This window comes from Lichenostomus cassidix, chromosome 1Aa (assembly GCF_008360975.1).
Source record: "Lichenostomus cassidix isolate B80296 chromosome 1Aa, HeHo_3.0, whole genome shotgun sequence".
NCBI lineage: Eukaryota > Metazoa > Chordata > Aves > Passeriformes > Meliphagidae > Lichenostomus > Lichenostomus cassidix.
In genome coordinates, this window is record NC_139480.1 from 27,692,572 (window position 1) to 27,709,665 (window position 17,094).

A 17,094-nucleotide genomic window follows, 5' to 3' on the forward strand; every position below is an offset into this window, starting at 1 on the left:
GGCTTTGCTTTGCCTATAGTCTCCTAAAGAGAAAGAGAAGAGCGATTCCATTTTTCTGTTCTGACACAGACTTCCAGTTTACGTGAATAATTTTGACCCAGAATCTAAAGAATTTAATTATCTACCTCCTCATCCACAAAACAGGGGTAGGAACACTTTCCTCATTCAAAATTTTTTACTATCAAAATGTACTGTTAAAAAGGTGTGTGGAAAAAAAACTACCTTTAAGTGCTCATATCTGCCTTTGACTTTGTATGAAGGACTTCAGAAGAAATGTAATGCTGAACAAAACACCTGTTCAGCTGTTGGAGGTATCCCAAGCTGATAGCATAGTTAATTTCTATCAGGTAAGTTCTCAAAAGGCTAAACAGACACGCTTCGGAGCATTTGGCTTTTCTAGCACTGGGCAGATTGACTCTTAGATCACACACAATGTCACTGCTCCTTGAACTCCTCTCTCTGCACAACTCAGTCCACAGGGTGTGATTGCAAGCACACCTCCCAGGTCAGGCACGTCCTGCAAGGTGCTTTTATCCACCTGTTGCATGGAAGGTGCAGATTTCAATACTGACTGCCCTAAGGAGCCTGAGTGAGGCACCTTTGTTAGCTACAGGCATTGTATAGGAACTTCAGTTGACTGCTGTGAATAATGCTGGGTGGCACTAGCAGTAACTGAAGTGAAAAGTGAAAAGCAGTTATAGGACTTGCTTATGGCCATTTCATGGATGAAAGAGGCAGGTCAAAAATCTAGACCTCCCACTTACTGCTTTTTAAGACTTGTTCTTATTTTTTCTAGTGACCAGAGCTGATTGTTGATTCATTTGATGTCAAACATAGTTACACAGAGATCACGCTGTATCTTTGTGCAGGAGAACAACACAGATTAAAAATGTTTTCTGGATGTAATCTTCTTCACTGAATGTCTGCAGCTTCATTGAATTTTCTTTCCTTAATTGATGAATGCAAATACTTGCTCAGGTTTCAGTAAAAATCATTAAACTTTCAGACTTGGACACTGCCTCAAACACACCGTGCTCAATGATAAACTGTGGTACATAAAACTTGCTGCTGACTTGAAAACTGTAGACCTTCTGAGGTGATTCTCTACAATGAAACATGAGTGATATGGTCTAACTTTATGCTTATAATCTTTTTTTCTGCCAGTGCAAGTGACACAAATTCTTTGAAGACTTCTGATGATAACAGATTTTAATAGCAAATGCTCAGATCTAAGTTATTCTCTCAGAGTGAGGTTGTTGAGTCCTCCTGGCTCTAGATAAGTTACAGCATTTTACTAGTGTGACTGGAAAAAGAACCTTTCTGTAAAATCCTACAGATGAATAATAGGGCAAAATTATTATGAAAATGAGGGGGGAAATAGAACAATACATATTTTATTCCCACATATGTGAATTGAAAGTTCATAGGATTTTCCCCATTGATTTCAATGGAGCTTGGACCCTTACAGTTACCTTCAGGATTTCAGAGCAGTAATTCTAATTTTCTTCTGATTTTTTCATCAGAAGACTTGGAAACAGCTTTATAATTCATCCTTTAAATTATAGATAATCTTATGATGAGAAAAGAACTACGGGCAGAAATGACCCTTTATTTACAACAGAAACAGCTCTTCCTCCCAACTCTGATGGAGCAGTGGACTTTCTGTGCTGGTAAAGAACTCCTTCAGCAGCAGTTACCCCCCACAAAATTCTCCCTCAAATCGTGTTTGTGTGTGTGTGTGTGTGTGTGTGTGTGTAGGTACCTGTGACTAAGGAAGCAAATGCTTTCTTACTTCAAATTACTTTTTCTGCCTAACCAAGCAGAGCAAAAACAAATGTGTTGGAAGCTGCTAAGACATGGACTGATCTGGAGACAAGGCACTGCACATTTTTTTGATCCATGACCAGGTTCAGTCCCAGTGTGGTGCTCTCACAGCTGTCCCCAGTGTTTGTGAGAGCATTGCTCTTCCCATGCTCCTCAGCCTCCCTCCATCTCCCTAAATCTGCATTTGCCTCTTTGACCACCTCAGTGAACCCATGACTGAAGTGGCTGTATGAAACCTGGAGCTGCAGGTGCAGAGACCTTGGAGGGGCAAACAAAATTATAACTACGTTGTCTCTTTATGAATATTATAGGACAGTATGAGGACTGTGTTTTTCATTTTCTGATTACATCCAAACTAATAGGACTAATTGTGGGAATCATCCCTTGCAAGTACATTGGTAACATTTGCATGTTAACATTTGCATTATCCATGTGTATCCATTTCCATGGAGGTCTAGTATGCAGACAGCTGTTACCTTTTGATGAGTTTAGTATATTTGTCTGTATTACAGGTTCCTGCACTGGAAAATTACTTCTGCTATAAACCCAGTTGCCTGTGCTGCCATCCGTGCTGACATCGTGGCAAAGAAAGATCATTTCTTAGTCCAGAGCAAGCAGAGAAAAAGGCAATTGCCTTCCAGGCAACTGCCTGGAACTGTTTTGCCGGTGTACTGACATTTCACCAATGCCCAAAGTGGGCCAGAAAGGACAGAGTTGTTTTTTTCAAGTATGCCTACCATGGAAATCCTAAACCATTATTTAATTAATCACCTAATCTAAAAGATACTGAAAGGCTCTGAAGCTCAAACCTGGCTACCTCATTCCTTTGACTGCATTTGTACTAGTGAATAAAATGTGCCAGGGACTCTAGAAGGAGTCACAGCCTTGCCTCAAAACCCCCACCTCCAAAAGAGGGCAGCCACCCCAAAGTATCTCTTGGGACTTACCCCTGCAGCCCTGGTGCTGTGTCCCACAGTGGTTTGGGAGGCTGCTCACAGGTTTCAGCCAAAATCATTTCAAGCACCACACTAAAAGATTAGCAGAAGCAATACCAGTTTAACAGATCATAAAACAGTGTCAGGGCCTGTTCTCTGCCCAGTTTACTTTATGAATGAAGACATTACTGCCCGTGTACAGACCTGAAATTCTGGGCCATATATAATGACGTCAAGGAGATATATTGGGACACTGGGAGAGAGAAGAGGATATAAACAAATAATGAGGGCAAATTAATAATTAAATTTAAAAATGGAGGGGAGGAACCCTATTTTTAATAATCTTTTATAACATTTGGAATGACACTGATTCTGACCCCATGAGAAAAACAGTTAAAATCCATGGATAGATGATCAAAAACCAGTATGAATAGCACAATTAGTTACTCAAAGTGTCTGATTTCCTTTTTTGTGTGAGAGACCATGATTTTGATCTGCAATGAAGTATTGTGTTATAGTGCATTGTCTTCAAGATGAGAGACTATTTGATGGTGCAGTTCATTTTCTTATTTATTTCATGGCCATGGCAATCTAAAAGAAACAGTGGGTTTGGCAAGTCAGAAACAGTAGATTGGTGTTGCTTCTCATTAATATTTGTGTCTGTAGATGTTCTGTGAGGCATTGCCAGTCTTTTGTTAAGTAAATCATGAGTATACATAACAGATCTGCCATCCTGAATACCGTTCTAGGGCCAGGTATGTGCAGAGTTTTCCTTCTTACTTTGAGAAAAAAAATTGTCTCTTCTGTATTGCCCACATGATGTCTTTTCAGTCATAGAAAAGAACCATTCATTAGTGAGTCTCAAAAGCCCCCATGGCTTTCCCAGAGGGATGCTCATGAGATTCAGAGTTTGAAGCAGAAATTGCAGAACTGCTGAGGACACACCCCAGCTCTGCCTCAGGAGTTCTCAGCCCAGAAAATAACCTGTGATCGGGCCTGAACAGACCAAACCTGTCATCCTTTCCAAAAATGATGGTCTCTGACCCACACGTGAAGAAGCCCGCTGAGAAAACCCCTCAGAGAGCTCCATCCCTCTCTGCTCTGGGAGGTTTTCCACAGGGCTGGGGGGCAGCAATCTGGCCCTGTGTTTTCAATAGTGAAGTTATGTGGGGAATGTGTTAGGGGTTTCATGTTTCAGTGTATGTTGTGGGTTGTGCAGCAATGGAGGGGTAGAATCCAGGCAGCTATTGATCCTAACTATGCTTTTCCAGATTTTGCTGTGTTTTAGCTTTTCTTCAAATGAAAGTGTTGTTTATACATATGTTGTTGTTTAAGGGAGCTGAACAACCAATTTTCTTATCCTGACTTATTTCCTTTATGGTGTGGCAACAAAGAGAGCACTAGGGCTGGGGATTTCGGGATTCTGCTGCCTGACGGATGTCCCAAAACGGGAGGAACAGAGCGGAGGAAGCCTTTTGGAAAGACATGAAGCAGGCGTGCTCACACGTGCGTGTTATTTACCGGCACATCTGTGCAGCAGTCACAGACTGAGCGATTCGCTGCCCCCCAGTCTGTCAACTCCCTCCCTCCGCGACCATAGCGCCCAGTGACCCGCCGGGGGCACAGCTCGCCCATCGGGACACTGTTCACACGGGGGAGAGCGGCGGGCTGGGGCCGGGCGGCGGCGGGTGCCGAGCCTCTGACCCTCTCCCTGCCGCGCAGCGAGGATGCTCCGGGAGGGCGGAGGTGGTGCCGGGGCTGGGCGTAGGGCGGTAGCGCCGGGGAGAGGGAGCTAATGCGAGAGGGTGGGGGAAGCCGCCGGGATCTCCGTCTCAGCGCCACCGCCCGCCTCCCCCGGCGCGGCCCCGCTCCTCCGCCCGCCCCTCGCCGCCGCCCGTCGGGAGCGGCTCCGGCGGCGCCGGGGCCAGGCCGGGGTCGCGGCGCCGAAAGTTTCGCGGTGCCCGGCCGCGCCATGGGCTTCGACCCGTCGCGGTTCGCGGGGCCGGTGGCGGCGGAGCTGCAGTGCGGGCTGTGCGGGCGGGTGCTGGAGGAGCCGCTGTCCACTCCGTGCGGGCACGTCTTCTGCGCCGGCTGCCTGCTGCCCTGGGCGGCGCGCCGCCGCCGCTGCCCGCTGCGCTGCCGGCCGCTGGCGGCCGCCGAGCTGCGCCCCGTGCTGCCCCTCCGCAGCCTCGTCCAGAAGCTGGAGGTCAAGTGCGACTACAGCCCGCGGGGCTGCGGCCGCACCGTGCGGCTGCGGGAGCTGCCCGCCCACCTCGCGGCTTGCCGCTACGGGCCGCCCGGCCCCGCCGAGCCGCAGCCCCGGGCCGGGCAGCCCCCCGGCCGCTCGCCGGGCAGCTCGGCGGGGCAGCAGCGGGCGGGCGGAGGGCATCGCTGCCTGCGGGCGCTGCGGAGCGGCGGCACCCCGGAGCCGGGTCAGAAGAGGGAGGCTCTGCGCTGGAGCAGGACGGAGAAGTCTCTGCTGGCGCAGCTGTCGGCGCTGCAGAGCGAGGTGCAGCTGACGGCGCGGCGGTACCAGGCGAAGTTCGGCCAGTACATGAGCCACATCAGCAGCATCGCCCGGGACCTGGCGGGCGGTCAGCCCGGCAAGGTGAGTGGGGCGGCGGGGGTCGGTGGGGCAGCGCGCCCCGGTCTGCACCCCTTCGGCAGTGCTCTCCTCCAACCTGCTTTTCCCGTGCCCGACTTGTGAACGACGGCCAAGTGACGGGGCGGGCCGTGTCCCCGGGGGCCGGCAGTCACCACCACAGCAGTTCGGGGCACAGCCCGATCCCGCTGCGCATCCCGCGGGCTGTGAAGCCGCCCCTGCCCGTCCCTCACCTCTTTCGGGGAGATACAGCCGCAGGACCCTGTTGCCAGACGAAGAAGAGTTTTATTTTTACTGATTTTTGGTAGCCCCCCTGCTGGGGTCACGCTTCTTGTCGGTCCCTCTTCCGACGCCCTGCGGTAGCCGAAACCCAGCGCTGCGGTGAGCCCCGCCGTGCCTGGCAGCGGCTGCGACCAAGCGCTTGCTCGGCCGGGAAGGATGGGGAGCGGGCGGGGAGGGAGATGGCTTCGCTCCTGGTGGGGCAGGCGGCAGACGGGTCCCGGTTCCTCCCGTCAGGGTGTCCACATCAGGCCGCCCCGCCTCGCAGGGACCCAGCTGCTCTTACTGCTCTTACTGCTCTTACTGCTCTTACTGCTCACTTTGCTCGTGCTGGCGGCAGCTCAGGGGCGTGGAGCTGGCTTTTGAATTTAATTTCAGCAGCTGAGAAGTTGTCTTAAAAAAACTGGAGTGTCAAATTATTGTAAACTTTGGAAACGACGGTGAAAGGACAGCAAAGCCGCTTTGGTTTGGCAGAATGGAATGACAGCTACCGCCGTTGATAAGCAGAAGCCGGGGCAGTGCTGCGCTCTCCCCTCAGGTCTGAGGGCATTGCCCAGAGACCGATTCGCTTCCTTAGGCAAGATAAAACACCCGAGAGCTGCGGTGAGCTGGCTTCACTTGCTGTGATGGAGCTGGTTGGTTTTTAAGTGTTATTTCCTGCCTGGAAGATCGCTGTGCAGGCTCAGGCACTGCTGATCGCAGCCGCGGTGAGAAGTGTTTTAATGAAAAGAATTTTTCTTTTTACCTAAATCTTCACGGACCCTTGGGAAGCAAAATCCCAAGTGGAAAGGGTCTGAGCAGTGATACTCATACCCGAAGCAGTGTAGATGCTGGGCATCTGCCTGCTGCATGGAAAACGGCAAAGGGGACATTGTCCGCAGGACACCAGCATGCCTCAGAACACAGGGCTCACGGGTCTTCGTGCCATTGAGTAACTCTGTGTTTGCAAACTTGAATAATTTCTTTTAAATTTTTTTAACTTTCCTTTGGTTAGCTAGTCCATGAGGTTTAGGTTGCTGGATCTGAGGGGTGTGCTCATACGCTTGCTTCATCTCTTGGCAGATGTGCTAATGCCATGTCTAGTGGGGCAGCAGTGACTGCTAAAAGTGGGATGCGCGGGGAAAGCACTGGCTGAAGAAGGGAGCCAGGTGTCTGGAGTGTCGCTAATGGCTGGCAGATGTGCGGGAAGGACTGGAGTGTCGCTAATGGCTGGCAGAGGTGCGGGAAGGGCTGGAGTGTCGCTAAGGGCTGGCAGAGGTGAGGGGAGGGCTGGAGTGTCACTAAGGGCTGGCAGAGGTGCGGGGAGGGCTGGAGTGTCACTAAGGGCTGGCAGAGGTGCAGGAAGGGCTGGAGTGTCGCTAAGGGCTGGCAGAGGTGCGGGGAGGGCTGGAGTGTCGCTAAGGGCTGGCAGAGGTGAGGGGAGGGCTGGAGTGTCGCTAAGGGCTGGCAGAGGTGCGGGGAGGGCTGGAGTGTCACTAAGGGCTGGCAGAGGTGCAGGAAGGGCTGGAGTGTCGCTAAGGGCTGGCAGAGGTGCGGGGAGGGCTGGAGTGTCGCTCCGCCCGGGCAGCGCGGGGCACCTGCCGCTCCCCAGCGCCGCCGGCAGGTGTCGCTGCGGGCGCTGCCGCCCGCGGAGCTCCCGCGCTACAGCAGGAGAGTGAATGAAACAGCGGCCGGGCAGGAAAACTAGCAGTGCAGTAAAAACATACCAAATTAAACCCAAATGGATCATTCGGGCATAAAACACGTCACTGACACAGTTAACTAAATGTGGGTTTCAGCGTAAAATGAAGTAACTCGCTGTGCTGAAGCCTCCAATTTATTTTTTTTAAATTTTAATTATTTACCTGGTACACTGAAGGAAAAGATTTCTCTTTATCATGTTTAACTTTTACTCAATTTCTGATTTTCAGCGCTTGCTTTATACTTTAAGCCGTTTTTCAGAATAAAACTTGTATTTTTACAGATGTCGTTTTGGATTATTTCTTTTTGCAGAGAAGTAAAAGTTTGGGATGAATAGTTGGTTTTCATTTTCTGTGTGTTCTCTGAAAGTTGTTTTGAAATTTGTATTGATATGAACTTGGGGTCTGAAAACTATAATGTTGTGTGTTTTAACCTGTATGTTTAATGTTTGAAATGTTAACACATATGGGGATTTTATATTTATAGGCACTTCCAGACATTTGGAGGTCTGACTTTTTTTCAGTGGGGCTGAGAATTCCTTGCACCAAAAACCTGTCCTTTTTTCTGTTCAGTTGAAGATAACTGGAGATAATAAGGTGTTAACTGCTAACTTCTCAGTGACTCATGACTTTTCCTTTGGTTTTCTTTTCCAGTGCCAAGTCATTTCAGCCTAATTTGCCTTCAATCCTTATATATTCTCCAGCTAAAATTCTTATGGGCATTAGTGCTTTCATTTACTAACTTCTTCTTGAGATTATGTTCTTTAACAATATTTCCTCTCTTGCTTCTTAGGGAGGAGAACGCAAACCATTAATGATCATGCTACACCGAGAAAATGATACTTTGGGATTCAATATTATAGGAGGACGACCCAATCAGGTAATGAGAAAAGTAACTGTTGGTGATTTTGGCCATATGTACTTGTACTGTATACCCTATTAGTAATTAAAAAGTTACTTTTGATGACACTAGGTATGGAACCTATTCTTCAAATAGAAGGACTACTTATTATCACATACAATGGAGTCATTATTTGGATGACATAATCTTGTGAGAATTGTATTCTTTTCATTTTTGGAAAGGTGTTCCTAGTGTTTTTGCTTTGAATCTCTAGGCTGGTTTACACTCAGTTCCCATGTGAGTAATATGTATTCATGCAAACTGTTCAATGGAAATCTCTGGGACTTCTTGCAAACGTCATTGTTGCAGGATTAGACCATTTGAATTTTGTGAAACAGTTTGCCTTTTTTTTCATTTAAAGAAGAGAATTTTCTTCTCTAGCTCAGATAGTTTAAACATATGTCCTGTTCTCACACGCCTGCTTTTAGTTTTTTCTTTATGAACTGAAACGGTTTTCATCAATTCTGTATCTTAATCTCATCAGTCTAGGTTTAGAAAGTTCATTGTAAACCATAGAATATGCATAAGGATCACTAACCCCCACCTAGAATACATACACACATGAATATGCTCCCTTTTTTTTTTAACTTCATCTTTCCAAAAGCATTAATCAGGACTGTCATTGCATATGAAGGGTAAAGAAACCTGTTAAACTGGAAAATTAATAGTTGATTAAAAAGGGTTGGTAATAATTATGTGCTGATCAGGTTCTCATTAAGTGGGAGAATTGTAGCCTTCTAGTACTATTGAGAAGGGGAGTAGGACCCTGTCTATTAGTCTGCTCTGGAGCTATATTTAGTGGTGCCGAAGAGTCTGTTCACATTAGTCCACTGTCTGTGCTGCAGAGTTACTGTTCCCTCTGGGTAAATATGAAGACCAGCAGTTATCAGATGTTGGGGCTGTAAATCCAAAGCGAGAGTTTCTTAGATTTTTCTAGTGGAAAGATGAGACAACAGGTGGCTACAAGCTAAAATACACATGCCATGATTATATCCATATTTGGTGTATACCACTAACAAAATCCAGACAATCTTTAGTTTGGATTGCATTGTGACTTCTCTTATTTACACCTGTAGGAGAACTTCAGGGAAAAGGGAGCATATGTTCAGTTTTCTTGGGATGGCAACTGCGCTTCTTTAAAGGACTTAGATGTTGACAGTGCATACTGCAACAGTTATATTAATAAAAAACTATCAGACTTTCTGGCTTAATATTTTGTAATTTTAATGAGAAAGTGATAAATATATGAAACGTTATAGCACTGTTTTTAACAAAACTTCTGAATGGAGAAAAGGAAATTAATTTCTAATGATACTCATATTTGAGGACAGAAGTTGGTGAGGTTGTGAGGCGTGGATGGGTCTCAGGTGTTTTTGAGTCTTTGAAGTTCAGTTTGGAAATTCCTTTGTGTTTTTTTCTTACTTTGATTAATGTGACTACCAAAGGCATTTGATAGGCATTTCCCATATATCAGTGTGAGACTCTGAGACTCAGTGTATCTGGAGCTGTGGATAGAACAGGAAAAAAATGCTTGAAATGACTCAAATATTGAAAACAAGAAGTTCTGCTCAAAGTGGAACACGAGTTGTTGTTAACAAGACAAAAAGAGTTCATGAAGGTGCTCTGTACGTTCATATCATCCTGGGAAAAGTTGTCCTCGGTTGAAGTGTTGGCTCTTGAAGCAGAAGAGCAGAACAGTGATGTTTTTATATTAGTCATGTGTTTGGGGATGTGATGTGTTATTCATCACATGTTATTTGTGTTTTACAAGTACAATGCAGCTTTTTCCCTTTGGAAAGCAGATGACTCTTGGTGGTTTTGGGAATGTGCATACGTACCTTCTGTTGGCTGTGTTTCTTTCCAGTCCATAATAGGCTTCCCCACTGTTTACTTTCTACCTGAAGGGAGGAGGAGAGGAAAGGAACAACTCATCATGGAATAATATTTTGTCAGAAAGGAACTTGCTTCTCCTAAGTGTGTTTCTGGGAGGTGATTCACTATTCTGAGGGAGCAAGGCTGCTTTGATGGGCCCCAGCTCTGTCTGGCTGGGAGGACAGTTTCCCCTGAGGACACTTCCTCAAAGCCAGGCTGGAGGGAGGTGTGTGCTGTGGGCACAGTTGCTGCACAGCCCCTGGGCTGTGTGACATAGTGCTGGAGCTCACTATGCCTTGTTCTGTGTTTTCCTGTCAGGAGTGGTGGGTACCAGCACATGCAACTGGTGGGGACCACAAATCAGACTGAAATACTCTTTTTCTTAATGGGTCATACATGGGTCTTGAAAAAGCCAGTGAAATTTCTGATGGAAAGAAATACAGTTTTATGTGAGTGAAGGTGCTGTAATCTAGCTTTTTGTTTTCTCAAGTTAAAACCAAACCATGTCCTTCTTGTATTTTCACTAATGGCCATTACGCTTCTTTTATCAGAGTTTCATTTCTCACTGCTTAGATGGGAAGTCAGTGGAAGTCTGCTTGCTCATAATTTCAAAATATTGCTAGAACTGTTACTGTGTTTTCCTTTTGCTACTTTCCTGACATGTATGAGTCTCTGTGACTAAAGGGATAAAAAAAAAAGGGGGATTATGAAAACATAGTCTGACTAATATTGCTTTGAATAAATATTTATTGACCTTAAATCTACCTGGGTCAAGTCTCCATAGGACTGTTGCCACATTCTGTAAAGTATATTTTATGTATGCCTTTACAGTTTTCTTAGCAGAAAAAGTTATAAAGCATTTTCCCCATGAGTGTATAGGATGTAGACTAGAAACTTGTGCACACATCAACTGTGCTGTTTGTCAGGGATTCACCAGTCACAGAAGGAAAATAAGCATCATATAAACTGCAATCTAAAGCATAAATCAGCTGGAAAAAGATTTCTTCAGTTATTGCTAGCTAGGTTATTATTTGTATAAAAACTTGAAACCCATAAGTAGGCAGTGTCTGCTTGACATTGGTTCTCTATAATAATTATTCAAAATTACTTTTAGCTATCATGTGATGAAATAAAGTAATTCCAGCATGTACAACAACATCAGTTATATTGTTGCAGCTGTGGCAGACAACTTGTCTGTTTTAAAGTCGACCTTATGTGGGTTGTACTTAGTGTTGCAGGGAGATCAGCTGGAAGTGGGCTCTCTTTTTGTCCACAGCTCGTCTGTATGGATTTCATAGCTGAGCAAGTTCTCAATCTCCCATGTGAATAGGATTTATGAGGTTAACCAGTTCCAGCCAAATCCTGTCACTGTTACATGCCAGCTAACTAATGTCACTTTGTTTCTTGGAGCTTTATTTTCAAATGCATAAGGAAGTTTGCAAGCAGCAGTATTGCAGAAACCCTTTTCCTTCTGAGAGAAACACTTGTGCATTCTTTTTTATGGGTGTCTTCCACTGTGCATTTATGTGCTGGTCACTGGCTGCTGTGAAGTGTGAGGTTTGCTCCAAGTATTTTAGCTGGGATCGGATTACTATTGCACACTGTGTCTCATTTAGACTAAAATAACCGGAAGTAAATGGATAATCTTATAAAAATTGCTGGAATAGTTCATTAATTCTGTCCTTTTGATTAATGACTACTTTGTGTTAAGCAAGTTAAAAAGAAATCCCAAGGAGCTTAATTCTTAGCTAGAAAAGTGAGCTGCATATTTCAGGTGGATTTACATGTTTCATTGCTGCTGGTTTTAGTGCCATCTCATTTTTTGTACTAATGTGGCTCTTTTTGCAACTTCCCTATTGCCTGGTACAGAACAATCAGGAGGAATCTGCTGAGGGAATTTATGTGTCAAAGATTTTGGAAAACGGACCTGCAGACAAAGCAGAAGGCCTGCAAATTCATGACAAGATTATTGAGGTAAGAAAAACCCACACCAATGGATTAGTCTGTCATATTATCAGATTAATAAAGGATTTGATGGTTTTAACCCTAAGTATGTTGTAATTTTCCTCTTTTGCTGTGTCTGGACATGATTCTTGTACACTGAACTGCTTGAACATTTCTTAGAATTGAAGACAGAAGATGGATTTTTCCAACAAGTAATAAATTTACTGGTGTTGGGATTAAGCTGATCTAAGTGAAGCAAAAATGTCAACACTTAAATAGCAAGCAGAAGAGGCATTTTGTATTTCTTTTCATTAAATTGAGAAAGAAGGCAAACAAATGACTGGAAATTCACAGGTTTAGTGAAGCTGGTTTTGTCCTGTGTAGGGACTATCACTGTCATGACTCTGGGACAAGGCAGAGAAGATGGGTTGGTAACGACTGTGTGAAACTTCTGAAGCAATTAGAGGAAGTATTTTCTGCTGTATGATTAGAAAGAGATAATCTATTTCTCCTGGATCAATACAGTGCTTTCATGGTCATGTAATAGGCTAGCATGGAATTTTCAGTTTGTTCCTGCATTGTATGCAGTTTTTCTCGTAAAATAACTTGAATAGTAGAAGAAGTCATTAACTCAGTTGGAAGAATAGGTTGATGTCTACCCTACATGTGTAGCTGTAATTAGCCCTGTAAGAAATCTCAAAGGAACAGCTTTGAACAGTGACTGAAATAGGCTCCTTAGGGTGCTGCCAAGAAGGCATTTCCCATCAGAGCTCTGACACAACTCTCAGTGACAGCACATCCCACTGGCTGCTGGGTTTGTTTAGGCTGCATCACTCCAGCTTGGTGAGTTTAGGGGAGGCTTAGAAGCTTGATGTGAGCTTGCCAGTTGGATGGGTGTTTGAACAAAGACACATGAAACAAGTGGATTGGAAGACAAGTGCAGGATTGTGCTGCCAGTTACTTGTTTTATATTGCTATTAAGGACTTAAAACATAAGCTAAGAGTGTTTGAATGCTGACCTTGCTCTTAATGTTGGTAGTCTAGAGCAGTGTGTGAAATAGAATGAATATATTTTCTTGGAAAAATAAAGCTTATGCTCTTAGCTGGCATCTGTAGGAGACACCAAGTGGGCTGAGCAGAACTGAGCTTGCATGATAGCTCTTATTTTCCCAAGATACAAAAAGCTTTCCCATTCAATTCTTTTTTTCACAGCAGCCTTACACTGTAAAGATTTATTTTCTTTTGACATTACTATTTCACTTAGCACATCGTGTTTTGTTTTTTTAAAACAGATGACCAGCTATGTAGTTTCATGCATTTGTTCAGTGCTTCCTGCTTTAATTTACTGTACTTTTATAGTGCCTTGTTTTTAAGACAAAATGAAGTGTTTTTGGAGGAGGGAAGAATAAAGTCACAGACCAGCATTTATTAAATGTGAGGTCATTTCTCAAAATGTCACCACAATTGATGCTTGATTTTTTTATTTGTTGAAAAATTCTGGCTGCATAAAATTGTACTGAAACAGATTTCAGTTCCATGTGACACTATAGATCCAATCTAGTATAAGTATTCCCACAGCTCTCAATGGAGCACCATATTATTATGCAACAGCTTTGTATATAACTTTTGTATTCAGGCAAGCATTTAAAAATATTCAGGGTTAGGCCAAATATTCTAGTATGTGTCTCAGTGTTTCAAAATTTATTAGACCAAAATAAAAGGAGGTGGAGAAAGAGTAACACTAAGACTTTCTAAGTTAAATGCAAAGGAGTAATTATTCCTCCATGTCAGATACAGGAAGCAGCTGGATTCAGAACTTTGAATTTTTCATCGCCCATGCATAGCTATCAATGTCTTCTTGCAGTGGGATACCCTGCCAGCTCTGCTGTGGTTTGTTGTGAAGGATCAGTATGAAAGCTTTGCTGTGAGGAAATAATCAGGATGGTGTAACTATTTAAAAAATGTTGGCAGATACATGGAATATGAGTTTTGGTGAGAAGTTGATAGGAAGTGAGACTTATTATTATTGCTTGCTTTTCACTTTTTCAATAATGAGTGATATTTTATGAGACCATTCTTCAGTAATCAAGAGCAGAAGGAACTGATGTCATTTGAAGAGCCTTTAATAGCTTAAGTCGTTTGTTTGGCAATGTAATGCCCGGGGTGTTTCTAGCAATGTGTATCTAATGGGATAATGGACAGAACTATCCCATTAAATCAGAAAATCTGTTCTCAAGGCATGTTGCTAGATGAAGAAAGTAATTTGTTTCAGTGGTTTATCACATATTTAACAAATATTAACTGCACGTGGTTGACTACGGTGAGTTGTGCTCATTTCAGATGACCATCTTGTGGTCAACCTAGTGCAGTAAATGAATTTCACAGTCTTGGGGCATTGGCAGTTGGAATTGAGAGCCAAGGCTGGCAGACATAAGTAGTGTTGCCTTTTATTTTATATATATCATTATCTATGGCAGCAACATTGCCAAATAATTGTTAAAGTATTTGGAAGAATGCCAAGGGGAGGGATCGGATTTCTTTCTTGAGGTATTTATTCTAAGTATAAAAGTGCCACATAAATGACAGGAGTTGCTGGAAGGTTTTGAGATCAATGTACCCAGCTCATAGAGCCTCTGACACTTTCATTTGAAAAAGGTTGGTGTTTACTTGGGTTTTACCCTCAGGGGAGTATATTTTGTGCATGAGGACCTGAAAGCCGAAACAGATGCCTGGGTGCTGGCAGGGTGTAGGGGGGGTGAGAGTGACAGGGGGACAGCCCCAGATCCCCTGTGTCGAGGGACTGCAGCTCTTCCTGGGGGACACAGGACCCTCACTGATAATTTTCACTGTTCTGTTGAAGAACAGGTTTCAGGCACAGCATTACCCTCTTTATTAAAGGTTAACTCCTCTGTGAAAAGATATTTTTTTATGCAATGTAAAGCTGACCTGGGACAGTGATGTGCACAAGCAACCCTTTGATACATATTTCCAGGAATCCTATTAAAAACCCCAAGTGATAATTATTTATTCATCAAGAATAAACCCTTATAAATTACTTCTATGTAGCAAGTTTCTGGAGATACCATGGTCTTCTGATGCTTTCAGAAGTTTTCATCCTAAAATCTAGCTCCCTAAATTGACACTGCATCATGTTTTCCAGAACTAAACACTCTTTACATATTATAAAAAGCATCCCATAAAACTAGATGCAGCACTGATATCTGCAACTCCCAGTGTGAAACCCTTGGGTATGAGCAGTGGTGTAAAGCCACCTGAGCCCTAACTTTTGGATCTCGGTCTTCTTCCTTTCCACCCTGCTTCTGAATCCTATCAAGAGGAGACAAGCAGCAAGCAGTGCACAGGACCATTCATTAGTCTGTGCTAGTTCAAAGAATTCTGGTTGCTTCTAGGAGAAAATTCAAATTATGTTTAGAATGGTTCAGAGTTTTATAGCTCAGCATCATTTTACCTCCCCCTCACTGCGTGCTAATCATTCCTACTGAGTAAATTCATTGCTTTTCTCTGTTCATGCTTGATTACCTCCTCAAGGCAGCAAAAAACAGCCATGGTCCTTAGCAACGTTACTGATACACAGTAGTGTTTTACCTACTGCTTTTTTTATCCATACTTATTGTTCTGATCAGTCAACCCTGAAAGTAGTGCTCTCCATATGGAGGAAAATTTGACTCTCAATTTGCAGTCAGCTCAGTTTCATGTAAGTATGCCATCACCTTGGCCAGGGCTACAAACAAAGTACTTACTGCCGAGTTACCAAGCCATTCAGAACTAGTTCTTTGAATTGTTTTTTTCTTTGTATGATATCAATTTTACAGAAATTGGTATGTCATCTCCTCTGGCTTTAAGCCCAACTTTAGAAAAAAACAACCCAGTGATTGATTTTCTCATGTCCTCTTCCATTCTGTAAGTCACATTGTCTTGCAGAATACTCTTGAATTACTAAAGTGGGATATGCTGATTTTACCTTTTCACTTCAGTCTTGTACAGAAAATACATGCCCAAGATAGAATTTGCAATCCAGACTGAATTTCGGATGTTTTTTTTTTCTTAGAAAGAATATTATGTCATCAATTTGAGGAAAAGGAGCAACTGTTAATTCATATTGCCAAAATAGGTTTGCCGAATAACAAAACAGCAATGAAAGACTTTGTGTGCAAATAAAAAGGGCTAGGTTGAAGTCCAAAATATTCACATGTGGAACTGTAAGCGCATCATCAGCTGAAAGGCTCAAGTGTTTTTCTGTGCCTTGCACTGCAAGGAAAAGGCTTCTGTTCTTTAACTCTCAAGTGAAATGAGCATATTGGCTCTTCTGAATTTTAGTCAGATGATTCTCATGAATCAAGCAGGCATGATATAGAGGAAGGGAAAAGAAAACATTTTTAGTCTGGGATCCTTAAGTCCTACAAATAAGATGAATGCATTTCTATATCATGACTATGTATTTTGTTCATGCAGCCTGAGCTCCATAAGTCAATAAAAAATAAGGCTTCATCCTGTGTTCCATGTTTCCCTTTGTTCTTTCCACTTTTTGGAGAGTACTCACAGAATGGCTTTCGAGCACATGTCAGCAAAGCCAGTTTCAATAAAGATGAAGTCTTGAGGCTTATCCTGGCAGAAGTAACTTACATCTGCTAAGTGCCTACACAGAAACTTTTTTAACTATTGCCAGACTGCTGACTGTGCTGTGTGTCAGCCTTGTGATGTTTTATCTTGTGCATGTTTCTGTCATTACACTCACTATGTTGCTCAAGCAAAATCTTTGATAGTAGTCATGTTTATTTGGCTAAGAATCTCCAGTGTCAGATTATGTCTGTAGAAGTAGTGAGTCTTAAAATGTCTTGCTGGGATCAGAGCCAGAAGATTTGGGATGACTTTGAAACAAAGCTGCACAAGATGTGGCCAGTGAGATCTGTGGGGTAGCTAAGAAAACTGAATATAGCTAATTTTACTAGTGTAGATTTCAGTGCATCTAAATATGCCTAAGTTATATTAATTTCTCTTAAATCTGTAACAAATTCATACTATTGTGTTGTAGGTAAC

General features: G+C 43.6%; 1 protein-coding gene across 1 annotated transcript in view; it reads left to right on the forward strand.

Annotated features, from left to right (window-relative positions):
* The first annotated feature begins 4,731 nt into the window (after positions 1-4,731).
* The window catches only part of PDZRN4 (PDZ domain containing ring finger 4), a 230,028-nt gene continuing 217,665 nt past the window's right edge, over positions 4,732-17,094 (forward strand). The window contains exons 1-3 of the mRNA XM_085043405.1: positions 4,732-5,367; positions 8,113-8,199; positions 11,962-12,066. Of these exons, the coding sequence (XP_084899531.1) occupies positions 4,732-5,367; positions 8,113-8,199; positions 11,962-12,066 (828 nt within the window). The remainder of the gene's footprint in view (positions 5,368-8,112; positions 8,200-11,961; positions 12,067-17,094) is intronic.